This window comes from Scomber japonicus, chromosome 15 (genome assembly GCF_027409825.1).
Source record: "Scomber japonicus isolate fScoJap1 chromosome 15, fScoJap1.pri, whole genome shotgun sequence".
NCBI classification, from domain to species: domain Eukaryota; kingdom Metazoa; phylum Chordata; class Actinopteri; order Scombriformes; family Scombridae; genus Scomber; species Scomber japonicus.
The window spans coordinates 4,415,802-4,433,393 of NC_070592.1; the positions used below are offsets into that span (position 1 = coordinate 4,415,802).

At 42.9% G+C, this 17,592-nt stretch overlaps 1 protein-coding gene across 1 annotated transcript in view; it reads right to left on the minus strand.

Moving 5' to 3' along the window:
* Window positions 1-2,183: 2,183 nt before the first annotated feature.
* LOC128374705 (gamma-enolase-like) overlaps window positions 2,184-17,592 on the minus strand; it is a 17,098-nt gene continuing 1,689 nt past the window's right edge. The window contains exons 2-12 of the mRNA XM_053334968.1: window positions 17,460-17,555; window positions 15,936-15,994; window positions 13,342-13,411; window positions 10,425-10,558; window positions 9,486-9,577; window positions 8,325-8,455; window positions 7,687-7,884; window positions 7,388-7,589; window positions 4,622-4,730; window positions 4,437-4,495; window positions 2,184-2,253 (exon numbers count right to left, since the gene is read on the minus strand). Coding sequence (XP_053190943.1) covers window positions 2,184-2,253; window positions 4,437-4,495; window positions 4,622-4,730; window positions 7,388-7,589; window positions 7,687-7,884; window positions 8,325-8,455; window positions 9,486-9,577; window positions 10,425-10,558; window positions 13,342-13,411; window positions 15,936-15,994; window positions 17,460-17,555 — 1,220 coding nt within the window. The remainder of the gene's footprint in view (window positions 2,254-4,436; window positions 4,496-4,621; window positions 4,731-7,387; window positions 7,590-7,686; window positions 7,885-8,324; window positions 8,456-9,485; window positions 9,578-10,424; window positions 10,559-13,341; window positions 13,412-15,935; window positions 15,995-17,459; window positions 17,556-17,592) is intronic.

The window sequence follows — 17,592 nt, forward strand, 5'->3', positions numbered from 1 at the left end:
TAGTAACTTTATTTTTCCGGTGCTTTTATTTGACAGGTTGAAGTGGAGACAGACCCAGAGACAGAAACTAATAAACTAACCCCTCATATTTAATGTTAAAAAAATCACTTTGTCACTTAAATGTTAAAGTATGTCTCGTCTGACCGCACTAAATGTTACTTCAGGGCCCTTGACAATGAAGAAAGGATCTTAAATATATATATATAATAAACTTCTATTCTGTATACAGAGGATATTAAAGATATTTGTGCTGGCACTGACAAGTCACAGACTTTTATTTTGAAGGATTCACAGATAGTTTCTACAGAGATTGAAGTTTAGTGATTGAACACTTTGCTGCTGTATGTTTAACACTGGATGATGTCATCACATGTGACCGATGCAAGAACAACATTAATAAATCAAAATAAAGAAAGATGTGTTTTTGTGTTTTTTATTAAGCAAAATTTACCAAAATAAAGTATAAAGGTATGAATTCTGTTTTTTAACCAACTTCAGTCCATCTTATTTCCACAGGGTTTCACATATTTTTTTGAAATTATGGTTAATAAGCCTCATTTAAATTAAATTATACCAAATTTTTGGGTTAACACTTGTTGTCCTCCTAATGACAACAGGAGGGATTTATATAATAATCAAATATTCCTCCCTCCTTTCCTTCCTTCTTCCTCCCTTCCTTCCTTCTTCCCTCCTTTCCTCCCTCCCTCGCTCCTTACTCCTTCCTCCCTTCCTCTCTCCCTCTTCCTTCCTTCCTGCCTTCTTTCCTCCTTCCTTCCTGCCTTCTTTCCTCTGTCCTTCCTGTCTTTCTTTCCTCTGTCCTTCCTTCCTTCCTCCTTTCTTTCCTTCTTCCTCCCTTCCTTCCTTCTTCCCTCCTTTCCTCCCTCCCTCCTCCTTCCTTCCTCTCTCCCTCTCTTCTTTCTTTCTTTCCTTCCTTCCTCTCTCCCTCTTTTCCTTCCTTCCTTCTCTCCTCCCTCCCTCCCTCTTCCTTCCTTTCTCTCTCCCTCTCTTCCTTCCTTCCTACCTTCCTTCCTTCCTCCTGTCCTTCCTGAGGACAACAGGAGGGTTAAAGAAGAAACACACACACACAAAAAAAAGACAAAAAGCTTTTAACTGTGATTGAAATTGTAAATTACTTTTTATTTCACATATTTTCACATTATTTTCAATGACAAGCGTTCTTTTTTTATTTTATTCATTTTTTAAATTCTTTCTTCTTTAGTCAACACAGCTATACTATGGACACTCAGGAGAAACTGAAGGAACATTTGAAGGAAGAGAAGAGAGGAGGGAGGGGGGGGGGGTATTTTTATTTATTTATTTATTTTTTCTTATTTTAGGACAGAGGCGGGACTTCAAGCAGGAGAGAACAAATAATCTGCCGTCATCAGAGTCACATGGGAGGAAAACCAGGGTTAAAAACCAGAGAAAAGGACTTTGACGAAGAAGAAGAAGAAGAAGAAGAAGGAGAAAAGGTGATGAAAAACAAGAAGGAGGGCAGAGGACAGAAGTGGGCAGAGTGCAGGTGCTTCAGTGTCCAGGTCAGTGTGTGATTCAGCAGAGTGTGTGAAGTGTGTGTGTAGTTTTTTTTTTTTTTTTTCAATCAATCCCTGAAACTGTTTTATTTCTTTCTTCTTTTGGCATCTTTTAGTTGAGTTTTTTTTTTTCCCTTTCAGTTTTCGTGCTTCACTTTATTTAATCCTAATATTTCTCTACTTATTGAACTCTCAGTTTTTACATGAATCTGTCCTCTGTCTGCTGTACATGAACTATTCCTTTAAAACTACAGTAACAGTGCATGTCTGGCTTATTTTATATTCTTATTGATTCCCCTGCATGTGTGTGTGTGTGTGTGTGTGTGTGTGTGTGTGTGTGTGTGCATACCGCATCATCTCCCTACCAATATATATATATATATATATATATTTATATATTAAGTCCAGTGCATAATTTTATTTTTGTGTTTTTTTTTTTTTTAATTCTTTTCTTTTTTTTTTGCTTGGCTCTTTTGCTCGTGTGTTTTTCATGAATCAGTGAGATTTATTTATTTATACATGGCTCGGTCTGTGTTTTTGTCGTGTGTGTAGGTTAGTGTGTGTGTGTGTAGGTTAGTGTGTGTGTGTGTGTAGGTTAGTGTGTGTGTGTGTGTAGGTTAGTGTGTGTGTGTTATCATTCGTCTGTCAGTTTCACAGGGCGCTGGGGTTCCTGAAGTTATGGCCTGCAAAACGAGCCTGGTCGCCCAACTCCTCTTCAATCCTGCAGAGTAGGGACAAAAAAGAGAAAGAAAGAGTGAAGGTAAGTTATTAAGAGAGTTATTTAATTCATTTTTATGTGAAATTATTTAAATCCTGCATCAAAAATCAGGTCTGTAACAGAGGAGAGAAAAACTGCCTGATGGTCTCTGTTCCAAAAAGTGACAAATTAAAGCCAATAGGATCCATCTTTATAATTACATTGAGTTTAAGTTGTATGTTACTCATTAGTGCCACGGGTGCTCAGCTCCGAGACACTCCTCCCCAGCAGTAAAGCTGGAGAGGAGTGCCTCGGGTGCTCCTCAGAGTCACCTAGCTCTCTCACACCTGCACGTACAAATGTGATTCAAACTTTAAAACGGAGGAAAATTTGTGCTCTCTCGAAAAATACCAAACTATTTTATACATAACATGTAAACTTTTCAAACTATGAGCAGTCAAACGAGGAGTGGAAATCACTTTTTCTTCAAAGTTAGAGTGGAAGCGGCAGTTAGCTAGAGTGACAGAAGCAGTAAAAAATAACCTTCATTTTTATTTTTAACTCGAGCTCACGGCCAAACTGTAAAAAGGAGACAAATTATTTTTTGTCAAAATGTAGACATAGGTGTTGAGACTCATAAAATGTGACTTTGACAGGCGGGGGCTGAACAAAATTTGAACTCTGTGTTCACACTGAGCTTACTCGCTCATTTTAAGGAAGATCTGAATCAAATAAACACTGTCAGAATCTGCCGGCAACCGTTCACATCAACCTCTAGATGTGATATATAACTGGGTTTGTCTCAAAGCTCTGATGACATAGCGTGAACGCCTCTGCTGTTTTTGACCATTAAAAAAAAAAATAATAATCTCTTGCAAGTCCCTCAAATTTATGAAAATACCAAATTAAATGACTGGAGTAATCCTTTTATAAAATATGACAGTTCTTCTTTCTCTCTGCTGTCTGTACACACGTATGTGCTCTGATTAGTGTTTATCGCTGGTTAATGCTCCTGTAAGTCTCTCCACCCTCCACCTCGTCTCCTCAGCAGTCCCATGGGATTACGCTGCTGAGCCGATCCCTCCTTTCCTCCCTCCCTCCCTTCCTCCTCCTCCTCCTCCCCCTCCCCCCCTTCCTCCTCCTCCTCCTCCTCCTCCTCCTGCTGACTGGCCCCTGACACGTGTGGTGACATCAGCGCTGCTGTCACCTGTCACGTCAATTAGCTTTGTGATGCTAAGTGATGCTAAGCACTAAGACAGACTGGACTCCTGAGCAGTGGTGTTATAGTCGGCTACTCCAGATTAAGAGCCAAGAGAAGATAAGACTGAATATATATAAATATATGAAAAGGAATACTGATTTTACCTTTTTAAAGACATTAAATACAGTAGTAATAGCTACTTTACAGTTTTACAAGTTTAAAGGAGTCTAACTAGACAATGTTTAACCTTCCCGTCGTCCTCCCAGGTCAAATTGACCCCGTCTGTTTTGACTGTTCCTTCCTTCCTTCTTTCCTCCATCCTTCCTTCCTCCTTTACTTCCTTCTTTCCTCCCGTCCTCCCTTCCTCTTTTCCTTTCTCCCTCCATCCCTCCTTCCTTCTTTCCTCCTTCCCTCCCTCCTACCTTCCTTCCTTTCTTCCTTCCTTCCTTCCTCTGTCTTTAATTCCTTCCTATCCTTCCTCCGTTCCTTCTTTCCTGTCCTCCCTTCCTTCCTCCCTCCCTCCTTTCCTTCCTTCCTTCCTTCCTTCCACCTGTCCTTCCTTCCTTCCTTCCTTCTTTCCTGTCTTCTTTTTCTTTCTTCCTTCCTTCCTTCCTTCCTTCCTTCCTTCCTTCCTTCCTTCCTTCCTTCCTTCCTTCCTTCCTTCCTTCCGTCCCTCCTTCCTTCCTTTTGTGGTTGTGGATTGTAGTGCAGTGGTGTCTGCCTTACACGTAACTACTCTCTAGAGACTGTAAATGTGATTGCAGTTTTTAGCCTTTGGAGCCTAAATGCAGGGATGTGACTCATTGGTATGTTTTTATAGTATTTGGACAACAATGAAAGTCTATGACACAGAGGATTAAGATATCAGGCTTTAGATACAATGACAATTCAATGCTGGTTTGACTCTGGACATTTGATTTATTTACAAGTGCTCAAGACTTTAAGAGTGGGTATTGGGACAGACTCAAAGAGACCAAGAGGAAGATTATGACTGCAAAACACTGACCTCATGAGCTGGTTGTACTTGGCCAGCCTCTCAGATCTGCAGGGGGCGCCGGTCTTAATCTGCAACACACAGAGAGAGGATCATCATTTCATCAGAAGGAATGACTCAGAAAGGTTTTAAAAGCTGTTAAATGTTGAATTATGAACATGGCATTAAGGCATATTCGATATAAAGCATGTGCTCACCTGTCCAGTGCAGAGTCCAACCACCAGGTCGGCGATGAAGGTGTCCTCTGTCTCTCCTGAGCGATGGCTGACCATGACACCCCAACCATTCGCCTGAGCCAGTTTACACCTGAGAGACAGAAAGAAGGTTTTTAAGTCTAAATTTAAGTCTTAATTTACACTAAACAAAGTCCAATGAAATAAAAAGCAACTGGAAGTCAAAAAGCATTTTCTTGCTAGGGTTTTTTCAGGTGGGGAGTTCTGGTCCTCTGAAATGAGGCCAACGTGGAAGTAACTTAGAGCTGCATTCTATCAAAAGGCCAACAGGGGGCGACCTTCTCTATACAAGTCAATGGAGAATTCACCAACTTCTCACTTGATTTCTAACCTCAGTAAACGTTTTCAAAATGTGTTTATGGTCTCAATCGCTAGTTTAAAGCCTTCTTCAATGCAGTATGATGTTCATTTGGGACATTTTGGCCTCCCTGATTTTATATGTGACGATAAAGCAGGGTATGCATTAGGGCGTGGCTACGTCCTGATTGACAGGTTGATTGACCAATGTCCTCGAGATCCAGCCCTCACAACCATAGCAAGCTCCCCGCTCCGCCCATGGCCCCGCCTCATGCCCATATAAGTAGAATCCGTGTTTTTATTTTTCCCAGCATGCACCTGAAATTTTCAAGATGGCGCTGCCTAGATTCGAAACTATTGGCTTCCGAGCAGCAGTCCACAAACCAATGGGTGACGTCACGGATGTTACGTCCATTTCTTTTATACAGTCTATGATTCTGACTCATTATTAGTTTCTAAACCAATTAATTGATAAATGTTTGATTAACCCTTAGACAGACATCCACAAATCACTATTTTATGGTCCTGGAGAACATTACTGGACCCAAACACTACTCAAAAACTTTAAAAAGTGATGCATTTTATTTCCATTTTTGTGAACTGAGGGTCACATTAGGAAAAATCAAGCTAAAAGAAATGTTTATATGGTGCTTTTACATGTAAAAATGGGTAAAGGACCAGTGTATTCTGAATAAGGAGAGTTGTTTTTAAGCCCCTGAAAAATATAAATATAGGCCTCTTTAAAAACTTTAGCACACAAGAAGCACAGCTGTGTTTCTGAGTGACATTCAAGGTCACTGAAACACATGCATGCGGTTCATATTATCTCCTCTCAGAGTGTAAAATGATCTGTAGCATTCGTTAGTGGGTTAGGGTAATTAATCTGATAGTGATTTATGCGTAACTCCAGCTCATCTGACACGTTAACCTGCTAGCAGCGTGAAAATTAAAGCCTCCGGTCTAATCTGAGGATTTAAATGATGAATGAAACAAGCCTCCTGTTGCGTTTTCCTATTAGAGGAAATATATATCACATTAACAACGCAGTGACGGAGGCATTACATCACCTTTACTGTCATCAGCTTAGTTCATATCAGTTAATCTTCCCTTCAACCTTCCTGTTAATAATCTAGCCACCTTGTCATGATTGATGGCTTCATAACCTCAAACTCATTCAATACTGCTGGAGCACACACACACACACACAAACACACACACACACACACACACACACACACACACACACACACACTCTCTCTACACAAAGATATCAACACACCAGTCGGCTGCATCGATACATCTGACTGACAGTTAATCTTCATGTTAAACCTTCTTTTCCCTCCCTCCTACCTTCCTTCCTTCTTTCCTCTGTCCTTCCTTCTTTCCTTCCTCCCTCCTTTCCTTCCTTCTTCGCTCCCGCCTTTGCTTCCTTCTTCCTCCCTTCCTTCCTTCTTCCTTCTTTCCTTCCTCCATTCTGCCTTTGCTTCCTTCCTCCCTCCCTCCCTCCCGCCTTTGCTTCCTTCTTCCTCCCTTCCTTCCTTCTTTCCTTCCTCCATTCTGCCTTTGCTTCCTTCTTTCCTCACTTCCTTCCTTCCATCTGTCCTTCTCTCTTGCTTTCCTTCCTCTCTCTTTCCTCCCTCCCTCCTACCTTCCTTCCCTCTTTCCTCCGTCCTTCCTTCCTCCCTCCCTCCTACCTTCCTTCCTTCTTTCCTCCGTCTTCCCTTCCTTCCTTCCTTTCCTTCCCCCCTTCCTTCTTTCTCCTTTCCTTCTTTCTTCCTCCCTTCCTTCGTTCTTCCTCCCTTCCATCCTTTCTTTCTCCCTCCCTTCCTTCCTTCCTCCCTCCCTTCCTTCTTCCTCCCTTCCTTGACTTGAGGACAACAGGAGGGTTAAAAACCTGCTGTCACTTCCCTGTCCTCCATTTATCTTTTTTTTTATGAAGGCTAGTTTGATGCGTCTCATATCTGGCACAAGGTCAACATGGCTGACAGGTAACGACATGGAGACTGCTCGTTCCTACATGTGTGACTGATGGCAGGGCGGCTGTGACTCTCTGTCCGTCTCAGTCAAGATGGATGACCATGTTGACCTCTCCAAGGTAACCATGAGAGGCCATACTATTCTCATTACATTGATTATATGTTGGTTTGACAATGTGACGTCATGCTTTAACCCCCCTGTTGTCCTCGAGTCAAGGAAGGAAGGGAGGAGGGAGGAAGGAAGGAGGGGGGAAGGTAGAGGGGAGGAAAGAAAGAGAGAAGGAGGGAGGGAGGAAAGGAAGGAAGGAGGGAGGGAGGGAAGAAAAAGGACAGAAGGAAGGGGGAAGGGAAGGAAGGAAGGAAGGAAGGAGGGAGGGAGGAAGGAAGAAAGAAGGAAAGGAAGGAGGTAAGGAAGGAAGGAAGGAAGGAAGGAAGCAAGCAAGCAAGGCAGACGTACCCTTGTATGGCCTCGGTGACGGAGCCGATCTGGTTGACTTTGAGCAGCAGGCAGTTGCAGGCTCGCTCCTCGGCAGCCTTCTCTATCCTCTTGGGGTTGGTCACCGTCAGGTCGTCCCCGACAACCTGGATCCCCACCTGGGCCGTCAGACGGGACCAGGCCTCCCAGTCGTCCTGGTCGAAGGGGTCCTCGATGGACACCACTTGGGAAGGAGAGATAAAAAGAATATTAATGAGTTTAAGTGAACATCTTATGCCTCTCAGTCATGTATCATTGAGGCCTAAAGAAAGATAATCCACCTGGGTAGTTGTTGACGAAGCCCTGGTAGATGTCAGCCAGCTCCTCTGCGCTGATGTGTCTCTCTGAATCCGGTGGGGATTTGAAGTCCAGGTCGTATTTCCCCTCACGGTAAAACTCTGAGGCAGCGACGTCCATCCCGACTACGACTTTGTCCGTGAAGCCGGCCTTCTCAATGGCCGTCTGCAGCAGATCCAGAGCTGAGGGATGGAGAGAAATAATGAAGAGAGGGGAGACCAAGGAAAGGTAGAGAGAGAGCGAGGAGGGAGGCGAGATGAGGACAGCGAGGGACATAAATGGAAGAAAGGATGGATGGGGGGGAAGGAATGGAGTTGAAGAAAGTTGAATTAATAAGTAGGTTTATTTCAGATCAGACGACTTCAGCAAATGAGAGATCATGTTTGTATTTCCCAAAAGAAAGACACAAAAAGAATCACTTCATGTGTTAACTCTCCTGTTGTCCTCGAGTCAAGGAAGGAAGGATGGAAAGTAGGGAGGAAAGGAGGAAGGAAACGAGGGAGAGAAGGAAGCAGGGAAGGAGGGAAGGAAAGGAGGGAGAAAGGAAGGGAGGAAAGGAGGGAGGGCTAAAAAGACAGCTAAAATGATTTTGGTTTAGATTGGTGGGTTCTGTGTTCCTCACCCTCGCTGTTCTCCAGGATGTTGGGAGCGAACCCCCCCTCGTCTCCAACGTTGGTGGCGTCCTGGCCGTATTTCTCCTGGATCACGCCCTTCAGTGTGTGGTACAGCTCCGATCCTATCCTCAACGCCTCCCTGAGGAAGACAGACAGGAAGTAAGTAAGAAAAGAAGATTAAAAAAGAACAAAGCAAGACACAACGGAAAACCAAAAGCATTGTGTAAACTTATAAGGCTGCGTTCAGACTGCAAGCCACAATCCGATTGTTAGCTGATCTAGATTGAAACTAGATGCTCTTATGAAGTCTGAACCGTCATAAATCACATGAGATCCGATTTTTGCAAACCAGATGGAAACCACCTTTGGGAGGAAGTTTGGACAGATGTGTCTGAGTCTGAACATCTCAAAACACTTATATCAGATTTGACTTTCCGTGACGTCTCTCTACGTCTCTACGCTACGTCACTCTATGAGACACCAGACCTGCTTATTCCAGTTGTTGTTGCTAGGTGATATCACTGGAGGACTTATTCCAGTTGTTGTTGCTAGGTGATATCACTGGAGGACTTATTCCAGTTGTTGTTGCTAGGTGATATCACTGGAGGACTTATTCCAGTTGTTGTTGCTAGGTGATATCACTGGAGGACTTATTCCAGTTGTTGTTGCTAGGTGATATCACTGGAGGACTTATTCCAGCTGTTGTTGCTAGGTGATATCACTGGAGGACTTATTCCAGTTGTTGTTGCTAGGTGATATCACTGGAGGCAACGGAGGACGTAAACATCAGTCCACGGACAGAGGACCAAACCATATTATTAATCTTTGGGGAGATGGCTCTGTTCAAGTAAAGCTCGAGGGTTTGTTGTTGCTGTCGCAATTATATGACATCACACAATACACGCTAGATGACGCCTCCGCTCTGACGACGTTGCCACGGCAACCTGTCAGATTGGTCATTAATGTGGCCCAGTCTGAACAGAGCCAAATCCCATTTGGACACTTGCTAAAAACAGTGTGGACAGTCAGGCCTAAAAATCAGATTTGAATCAGATTTGCCTGCAGTGTGAACGCAGCCTAATAGTGTTACATTTTCCAAAAGTAATTGCTAATTTTTAAAAAAAGGATCATGTTTCCCAGACTGGTTTGTGTTCATATCAAATTCTTACTTGAAGGACTCGGCACCAACAGGAAGGACCATGAACTCCTGCATGGCCAGTTTGTTTCCAGCATGAGAACCTCCGTTTATCACATTAAAGGCCTGCGGAGGAGAAGAAACAAGAAAGATGGAGATGTAAGGTACATTTTCACATGATGCAAAAGTGTAATCACATAAATTAATCAAATATTTTTGACAAAGAAAAAGCATTACACAAATAATTTAGATGCAAAAGCTACAAGAAACCAATGATGAAAAAGTCATGATTGTTTTAATCCTGTTTGAAGAAAAAGTTCAAAAAAAGTTCAATAAGTTCTCTTTTAACTTACTCAGGTCTCTTTATCTGCTTTTATATGCTGCACACTTTACACTAAATGTCTTTTTTCTGTCCCATGTTCTTTATTTTATTTATTTTTACCACCTGGTACTGTGAGAAAGGGCTTCTCAGTCTGCCGTGTGTGTATTTTTATATAAGTATATAAATAAGGTTTACATTTGAAAAGCTTTGACCTGCAAAAGTTTTTTACTTAACACTCCTGTTGTCCTCGAGTTAAGGAAGGGAGGGAGAAGGAAGGAAGAGAGGGAGGAAGGGAAGGAGGGAGAGAGAAAGGAAAAGAGGAAGGCAGGAAGGAAGGAAGGAGGGAGGGAGGAAGAAAGGAAAAGAGGAAGGCAGAAGGGAAGGAAAGAAGGAGGGAGAAAGATGGAAGGAAGGAAAGGAGGGAGGAAGGAAAGGAAAGGAAAGGAAAAAAGGAAGATGAAAGGAAAGGAGGCAGGAGGGAAGGAAAGAAGGAGGAAGGAACAGTTGAAACAGACGGGGTCAATTTGACCCGGGAGGACGACACGAAGGTTTCAAATTTAGTTGCAGATTTTCCATCAATCATTTCCAGTGACTGGTCTGTAAAAGCTTTCACAGACTGTGCAGTGAGGCTGTGATGCGTTTGAGTCTTACAGGAACCGGCAGCACCAGCTCCGTGTTTCCGGCCAGGTCGGCTATGTGGCGGTATAAAGGAACTTCTTTCTCTGCAGCGCCGGCCTTACAGATGGCTAGAGACACTCCGAGGATGGCGTTGGCCCCGAACTGAGCTGTTTGACAGGACAGAGGAAAGAGTTTAAAATTTTAAGATATATAATATTTACAGCCTATTTTTTTTTGGGGGGGGGGTTGTTTACATTTACAGAGAAAATATGAAATAGGAGTGAAGACGTGAAGCAGAAGTAGATGAAACCTGCAAACTATTAGCAGGGCTATTAAAATGTTGTATTGTTATTGGTATGCTGGTTCAGTTGTTTAAATTTGGTTTAGTTTGAATTATAGTTTTTGCATTTTTTTATTAATCGCAGTTTGCTTTTGCTGACCTCTAGTGGTTGAACTCATCAATTAGAGGTGTACATTATGACATTACCGATGGTTATGCTTTAAAAAAATCCCAATTCTAACCACCCCGTCAGTGTTTTTCAGTCTAGTATTAATGAACCAGTGTGTGTGGTTTAGTGCCATCTAGTGGTGAAGTTGGAGATTGCAGCCAGCTGAATATTCCCTCCCCCTCTTTATGTACAGGAGAAGTTACGTTGGCCTCAAAACCTTTAACAATATGTTTGTTCCGGGCTACTAAAACATGGCGATAGGTAAAATACAACAATTCTTATTTTCTCTAATACAGTAATTAAGACATACTTCATAATAATAAGTAAAATACTAATAAAATAAATAATAATTAACCCATTTATGTACTTTTTAACCTCTTAAGCTGTAGGCTCTTTTTTAGGTTGCTACTATATATCTCTGTATCTACAAGGTCTATTTGAATGATTGTTGTCATAATAAAGGGAACAATATTTATGGCACTGGCTCAGAGTAAATTAAGATGGCACACAAGCATAAATGACATTTCATTTCCGCCTAAAAAATCACACATTTTCATGAATATCTCTTTGAAATGAGGAGGATGAAGCTAAAACTCTAAATCAAAGCATAGCACAATGTGTGACCATTATCTCTGCCAAGTTTGGTCCTTATAAAGTGAAGCTGAGCAAAATGACAGAGGTTTTAGTACAGACTGCTTAGGCCAACTCTCCAAAATGGCCATCTTGGCACACATCCATATCCACAGTGTTGTCTGGACGACTTCCTGCCATTTCCGTTCATATAAATGACCAAAAATACTGACAAACTCTCAAAAAACTCTCTCAAACATTGCTACCGTCTCTCACTCCACCCGCAATGGGCAGAAGCGGGTGGTGTCTCACTCCACCCGCAATGGGCAGAAAGCGGGTGGTGTACTACACTCATGCGTAAAGGAAGCTATCGCCGGATTTAGCTCCGGAAGATACGCGGGCTAATATCTCGGCAGGGGATTGGTCGATTTGGATGATTGACAGCTCGTTTTAACCGTTAGAGCCAATAGAATTTAGGGGCAGTGTCGAAATTTGTGCCAGACACATGATTGGCTAACTATAAGGAAGCAAATGGATCGTACACGAAACGAACTTCCCCCCAAAAAATGAAGTTGGGTTGAAGTTTTATTAGTTGTAAACAGACCCCGCCATGTTGGACTTACTAAAACCAGCGTTTGTTGCTCTTAAGTAAAACTTTTCATCACAAAACTTCAAAAGGTAAGACATAATTCCTGTTAGTCGCTGTAAATAAGTGGTTGTTTACCTTTGTATTCTTTGGCTGCTGGTTCACTGAGTTTGTGTCGTAGGGTAATAATAGTGGTACTGTTGAACTCTGCAGGGTCTTAGCTTTCATATGAGATGCTATTTGTTTGTGTTACCATGAAGTATCTGAGCGGTTGCTATGGAAATGTGGAGAGTAGGTTGACTTTCTGACGCTATTCGGATTGTGATATTTGATCATTAATATGCTTGGTGTTTGAGTTGTGTTTGGTGTGTGTAAAAATGACTTCTATGTGCTTGTAGCGGAGTTTCTCCTGTTTAATCTGATGTGCAGTATGACTGTATTGCTACATCATTAGTGCAGCGTTTTATGCCTTTTACTACGGAGAGTCTTCAGGGTCCTCCAATTGGGGGACCTTGGAGTTTTGGTTCGTTTTCTCTAAAATCAATCCTTAGACCAAAATTCAAAATGATCATATCTAAACACATAATAACACATTTCAGATGTTATTATTTTAAGAATGTTACCTGAATATAACATTTCACATCATATAATGTTTTATTTTTTGTATAGGACAGTAAGACATGTTGCCTGTATTTGTTTTACGTTAAAAAAAATTTAAGTAACCACTAAATTACAGCTGTATTTTATTAATTTGCACTTATTCCCAAAATATTAAAGCAATGCAACAAGAAAGAAGAATGAACTCTCTTGTAAATGAACTCTCTTCTTATCTCTGTATAACCTCAGCTGATATACTCTGACTGTATTTATTTGGACAGAGAAGGAAATTAAATTAATGTCTTAATGCATTCAGCCTCAGTTGAGTCTGACAGCTTTCCTGGTGCTTTGCTGAATCCAATTTCTCCCAGCACCATAATTTTCACGGCTGCTTATCTTAGCTTCCTGAAATGACTGGCTGACATGCTGCTTGTACATTCAAATAAATTAACAATGCATTCATTCATTCATTAAAGACCCGCGTGTGTTTTGGTCCCGTCAAAGCCTGTTTGGAGCGGCGTGTTCCCGTCTGTATTTATGCCTCTCATTACCACTTTGTCACCAACATGCCTTTAGTAAAAAAAACAAAAAAAAAAAAACCATGTGTGACTTTTCACAAGTGAAGTGTGAGCAGTTTGAAACGGGGAGGTTTCCAGCTGGCTGCTAGACTCAGATGATGATGATGTTGGTGTTAGATGTGTTAGTCATCATCATCATCACCGCTCACTCCCGCCGTGTTTTGACTCACATTTGTTTTCTGTGCCGTCCATCTCGATCATCGTGTTGTCCAACTGCTCCTGCTCCACCACGCTGATGCCCTGCACACACAAACACACAAAACACACCGTAATCACTCACTCACACACATGTAGAAGTAGATCAACTATACAGTCTGTAGAAATATATCTTAATCCTCCTGGTGTCTTCATTTCAATTTTGACCGAAGAGGACAACAACTCAACAATTAGGTATACTTTCATTTAACCCTCCTGTTGTCCTCGAGTCAAGGAAGGAAGGGAGGATGGAAGGAAGGATGGAATGAAGGAAGGAAGGGAGGGAGGAAGGAAGGATGGAAAGGAGGGAGGGAGGAAGGAAGGATAGAAGGGAGGGAGGATCGATGAAAGGAAAAAAGGAAGGAAAGGTAGGGAGAAAGGAAGGGAGGAAGGAAGGAAAGAAGGAAGCAAGAAAGGTAGGGAGAAAGGAAGGGAGGAAGGAAAGAAAGAAGGAAGGGAAGGAGGAAGGAAAGGAGGGAGGATGAAGGAAGAAAAGAAGGAAGGAAGGATCGCTGAAAGGAAGGAAGTAAGGAAGGAAGGATGGAAGGGAGGGAGGAAGAAGGAAGAAAAGGAGGAAAGAAGGGAGGGAGGTAGGAAGGAAGGAAAGAAGGAAGGAAGGAAGGAAGGAAGAGTCAAAACAGACGGGGTGAACTTGATTGGGTGATAACTTGTACCATATGTTTTATAAAGAGTCAAACCAAACCAGGTCAGTTTTAACCCGGGAGGACAAACAGGAAGCTTTAGACAGTTCTGCTTTAGGAAACACAACCACACAACAATATTTCATGTAGTCATAACGCTCCTTAGAAACTCATATCTGCTCATACTCTGGTTCGCCTTCATTGCTGTTTCCCTGAGATTGTTTTAGGACAGATTATAAAATCATTATCCTCCGCAAGCCGGCTCAGTCTAAAGAAGCACTCAGACTCATTTAGTCTTTCGTTAACCCTCCTGTTGTCCTCGAGTCAAGGAAGGAGGGAGGGAGGGAGGAAGGAAGAAGGAAGGGAAGGAGGGAGAGAGGGAGGGAGGGAGGGAGGAAGGAAGAAGGAAGGAAAGGAGAGAGAGAGAGGGAGGAAAGAAGGAAAGTTAGGGGAGGAAAGAAAGAGAGAAGGAGGGACGAAAGAAGGAGGGAGGGAGGAAGGAAGCATGGAGGGAGAGAGAAAGGAAAAGAGGAAGGGAGGAAGGAAGGAAAGAAGGAAGGTTGGGGGAGGAAAGAAAGAGAAGAAGGAAGGAAGGAAGGAAGGAAGGAGGGAGGAAAGAAAGAGTAGGAGGGAGGAAGGAAGGAAGGAAAGAAGGAAGGAAGAAAGGGGGATGGAGGAAGGAAAGAAGGAGAGAGGAAAGAAGGACAGAAGGAAGGAAGAATGGGAGGAAAGAAGGAACAGTCAAAACAGACTTAACGTACATACGAGCTTTAAATGTGACATATAAAGCATTTAATTGCTAATTAACATCACTGTGACACACACACACACACACACACACACACACACACACACACACACACACACCACACACACACACACACACACACACACACACACACACACACACAGTCTGGTCCGTCTCTCTGACGAGCTCTGATGTGACGTTCAGGGGCTCGGAGCCGTTCGGCTGTTTTTCCCGCCTGACTGATCACCAAGATTAATATCCAGGCGAAACATCTGCTGCTGGAGGAAATTACCCATGATGCACTGCTGCGGACATTTTCTTACACTCTCACACACCTCATTCACTTTGTCTTCTCACACACACACACACACACACACACACACACACGCTTTTCTCCACCGTCACATAGCTGAGCAGAGTTTATCTCGTTCTCACAGCGAAGAAGAAAGGAAGGAGGAAGGAAGGAAAGAAGGACAGAGGAAAGAACGAAGGGAGGAAAGAAAGAGAGAAGGAGGGAAGGAAGGAAGAAGGAAAGGAGGGAAGGGAGGAAAGAAAGAGAGAAGGAGGCAAGGAAGGAAGGAAAGGAGGGAGAAAAGAGGGAAGGAAAGGAGGGAGGAAAGAGGGAAGTAAAGGAGGAAGGAAGGAAAGGAGGGAGGGAGGAAAGAAAGAGAGAAGGAGGGAAGGAAGGAAGAAGGAAAGGAGGGAAGGGAGGAAAGAAAGAGAGAAGGAGGCAAGGAAGGAAGGAAAGGAGGGAGGAAAGAAAGAGAGAAGGAGACAAGGAAGGAAGGAAAGGAGGGAGAAAAGAAGGAAGGAAAGGAGGGAGGAAAGAGGGAAGTAAAGGAGTAAGGAAGGAGGAAGGAAGGAAAGGAGGGAGGGAGGAAAGAAAGAGAGAAGGAGGGAAGGAAGGAAGAAGGAAAGGAGGGAGGGAGGAAAGAAAGAGAGAAGGAGGGAAGAAGGAAGGAAGGAAGGGAGAAAAGAAGGAACAGTCAAAACGGATGGGGTCAATTTGACCCGGGAGGACGGCACAAGGGTTAAAGTCCGTTATTGAATCCTTAAAGAATGACGAAGCTATTTTCCCAAGTGCGTCTCGTTAGTCTTTCACCTTCTGAGACTGTCAAGGGTTGGAGACGTCACACCTTTTAACGGCTCCAGACAGAGCGTATTAAAGCTGGTGACTCACCGAGGCTATGAGGGCCGGACCCAGAGTGTCATTGATATGCCCGACTGCCTTCAAAACACCTAGAGGAGAAAAAAAAGGACAAAAGACAATCAAACCATCGCCGTGACTGGTGAAGAAGCAAAGAGGAAGTGTGTTGTAGCTCTGTTTCAGCTCTTTGTATGACTGCAGCCTTTCAAGCTCAAACAAAGCTGAGGATACACAACCAACCCAGAATAAAACAGCACAGAGACACATTTAGAAAGAAAGTGGGACATCTAGCAGCTAAAGAGACATATGTTGGTCGAGAGTTGGTGGAGACCAAACTAGAGTTCAAAAAGAGCTAATATTGGACTCACATTCATCAGGTCAACACAAATATGAGGAAAAAAATGATATAATAAATACATAATATAAAGACAACTGGATATCTGGAAGTAAATTTGACATACAATGTCATTTAATTACAATGTCACATGATGCACACTAAAGGCCCATTTATGCTCAACGTTAAATACGGATACGGACGGAGCCTTCTATCCGTGCTCTGCGTTCATTTCATCTGTATTTCTGCACGTTTCCATAAAGCTTACGGATACGGACCAAACGGAGCAGTACCACCGGAAATCATGGGGGGGGCAGTGTTGCTGTCACTATTCGATACCAGGCGGGGAGTTCTGGTCCTCTGAAATGAGGCCAACGCGGAAGTAACTTAGAACTGCATTCTATCAAACGGCCACCAGGGGGCGACCGTCTCTATACAAGTCAATGGAGAATTCACCAACTTCTCACTTGATTTCTAACCTCAGTAAACGTTTTCAAAATGTGTTTATGGTCTCAATCGCTAGTTTAAAGCCTTCTTCAATGCAGTATGATGTTCATTTGGGACATTTTGGCCTCCCTGATTTTATATGTGACGATAAAGCAGGGTATGCATTAGGGCGTGGCTACGTCCTGATTGACAGGTTGATTGACCAATGTCCTCGAGATCCAGCCCTCACAACCATAGCAACCTCCCCGCTCCGCCCATGGCCCCGCCTCATGCCCATATAAGTAGAATCTGTGTTTTTATTTTTCCCAGCATGCACCTGAAATTTTCAAGATGGCGCTGCCCAGATTAGAAACTATTGGCTTCCGAGCAGCAGTCCACAAACCAATGGGTGACGTCACGGATGTTACGTCCATTTCTTTTATACAGTCTATGCTCGATACGTAGCTCTAGTGAGGACGGATACATTTTCGTATGTACGTTGAGCATAAATGGGCCTGAATACTTTTCCACATAGACTTACATTGTGAAACATCTACAAATAAGTAACTCCAACCCAAAAATGACTCCTTTCTCTGTCAGAATTTAATCCATTTGGTCCAACCCAATTTAAAAGTATAGAGCAGCTGCACGGTTGAATTGTTTTATCCCCATTGAAGTAAGTCAGAGGTTTAACCAGAAGTCTCTAGTGAGCATGTTCTCCTCATACATCCACCAGACAACCATTTACAGGCTTGATAAGCCAAAAACTTGCATGTAGAGCTTTCCTCGCTTCGTACCTTTGCCCTTGTAACGGCTCTTGTCTCCATCTCGGAGCTCCAGAGCCTCGTAGATCCCTGTGGATGCTCCGCTGGGCACCGCAGCCCTGAATAGACCTGAAAGACAGACGAAAAGAGAGAGAGAGAGAGAGAG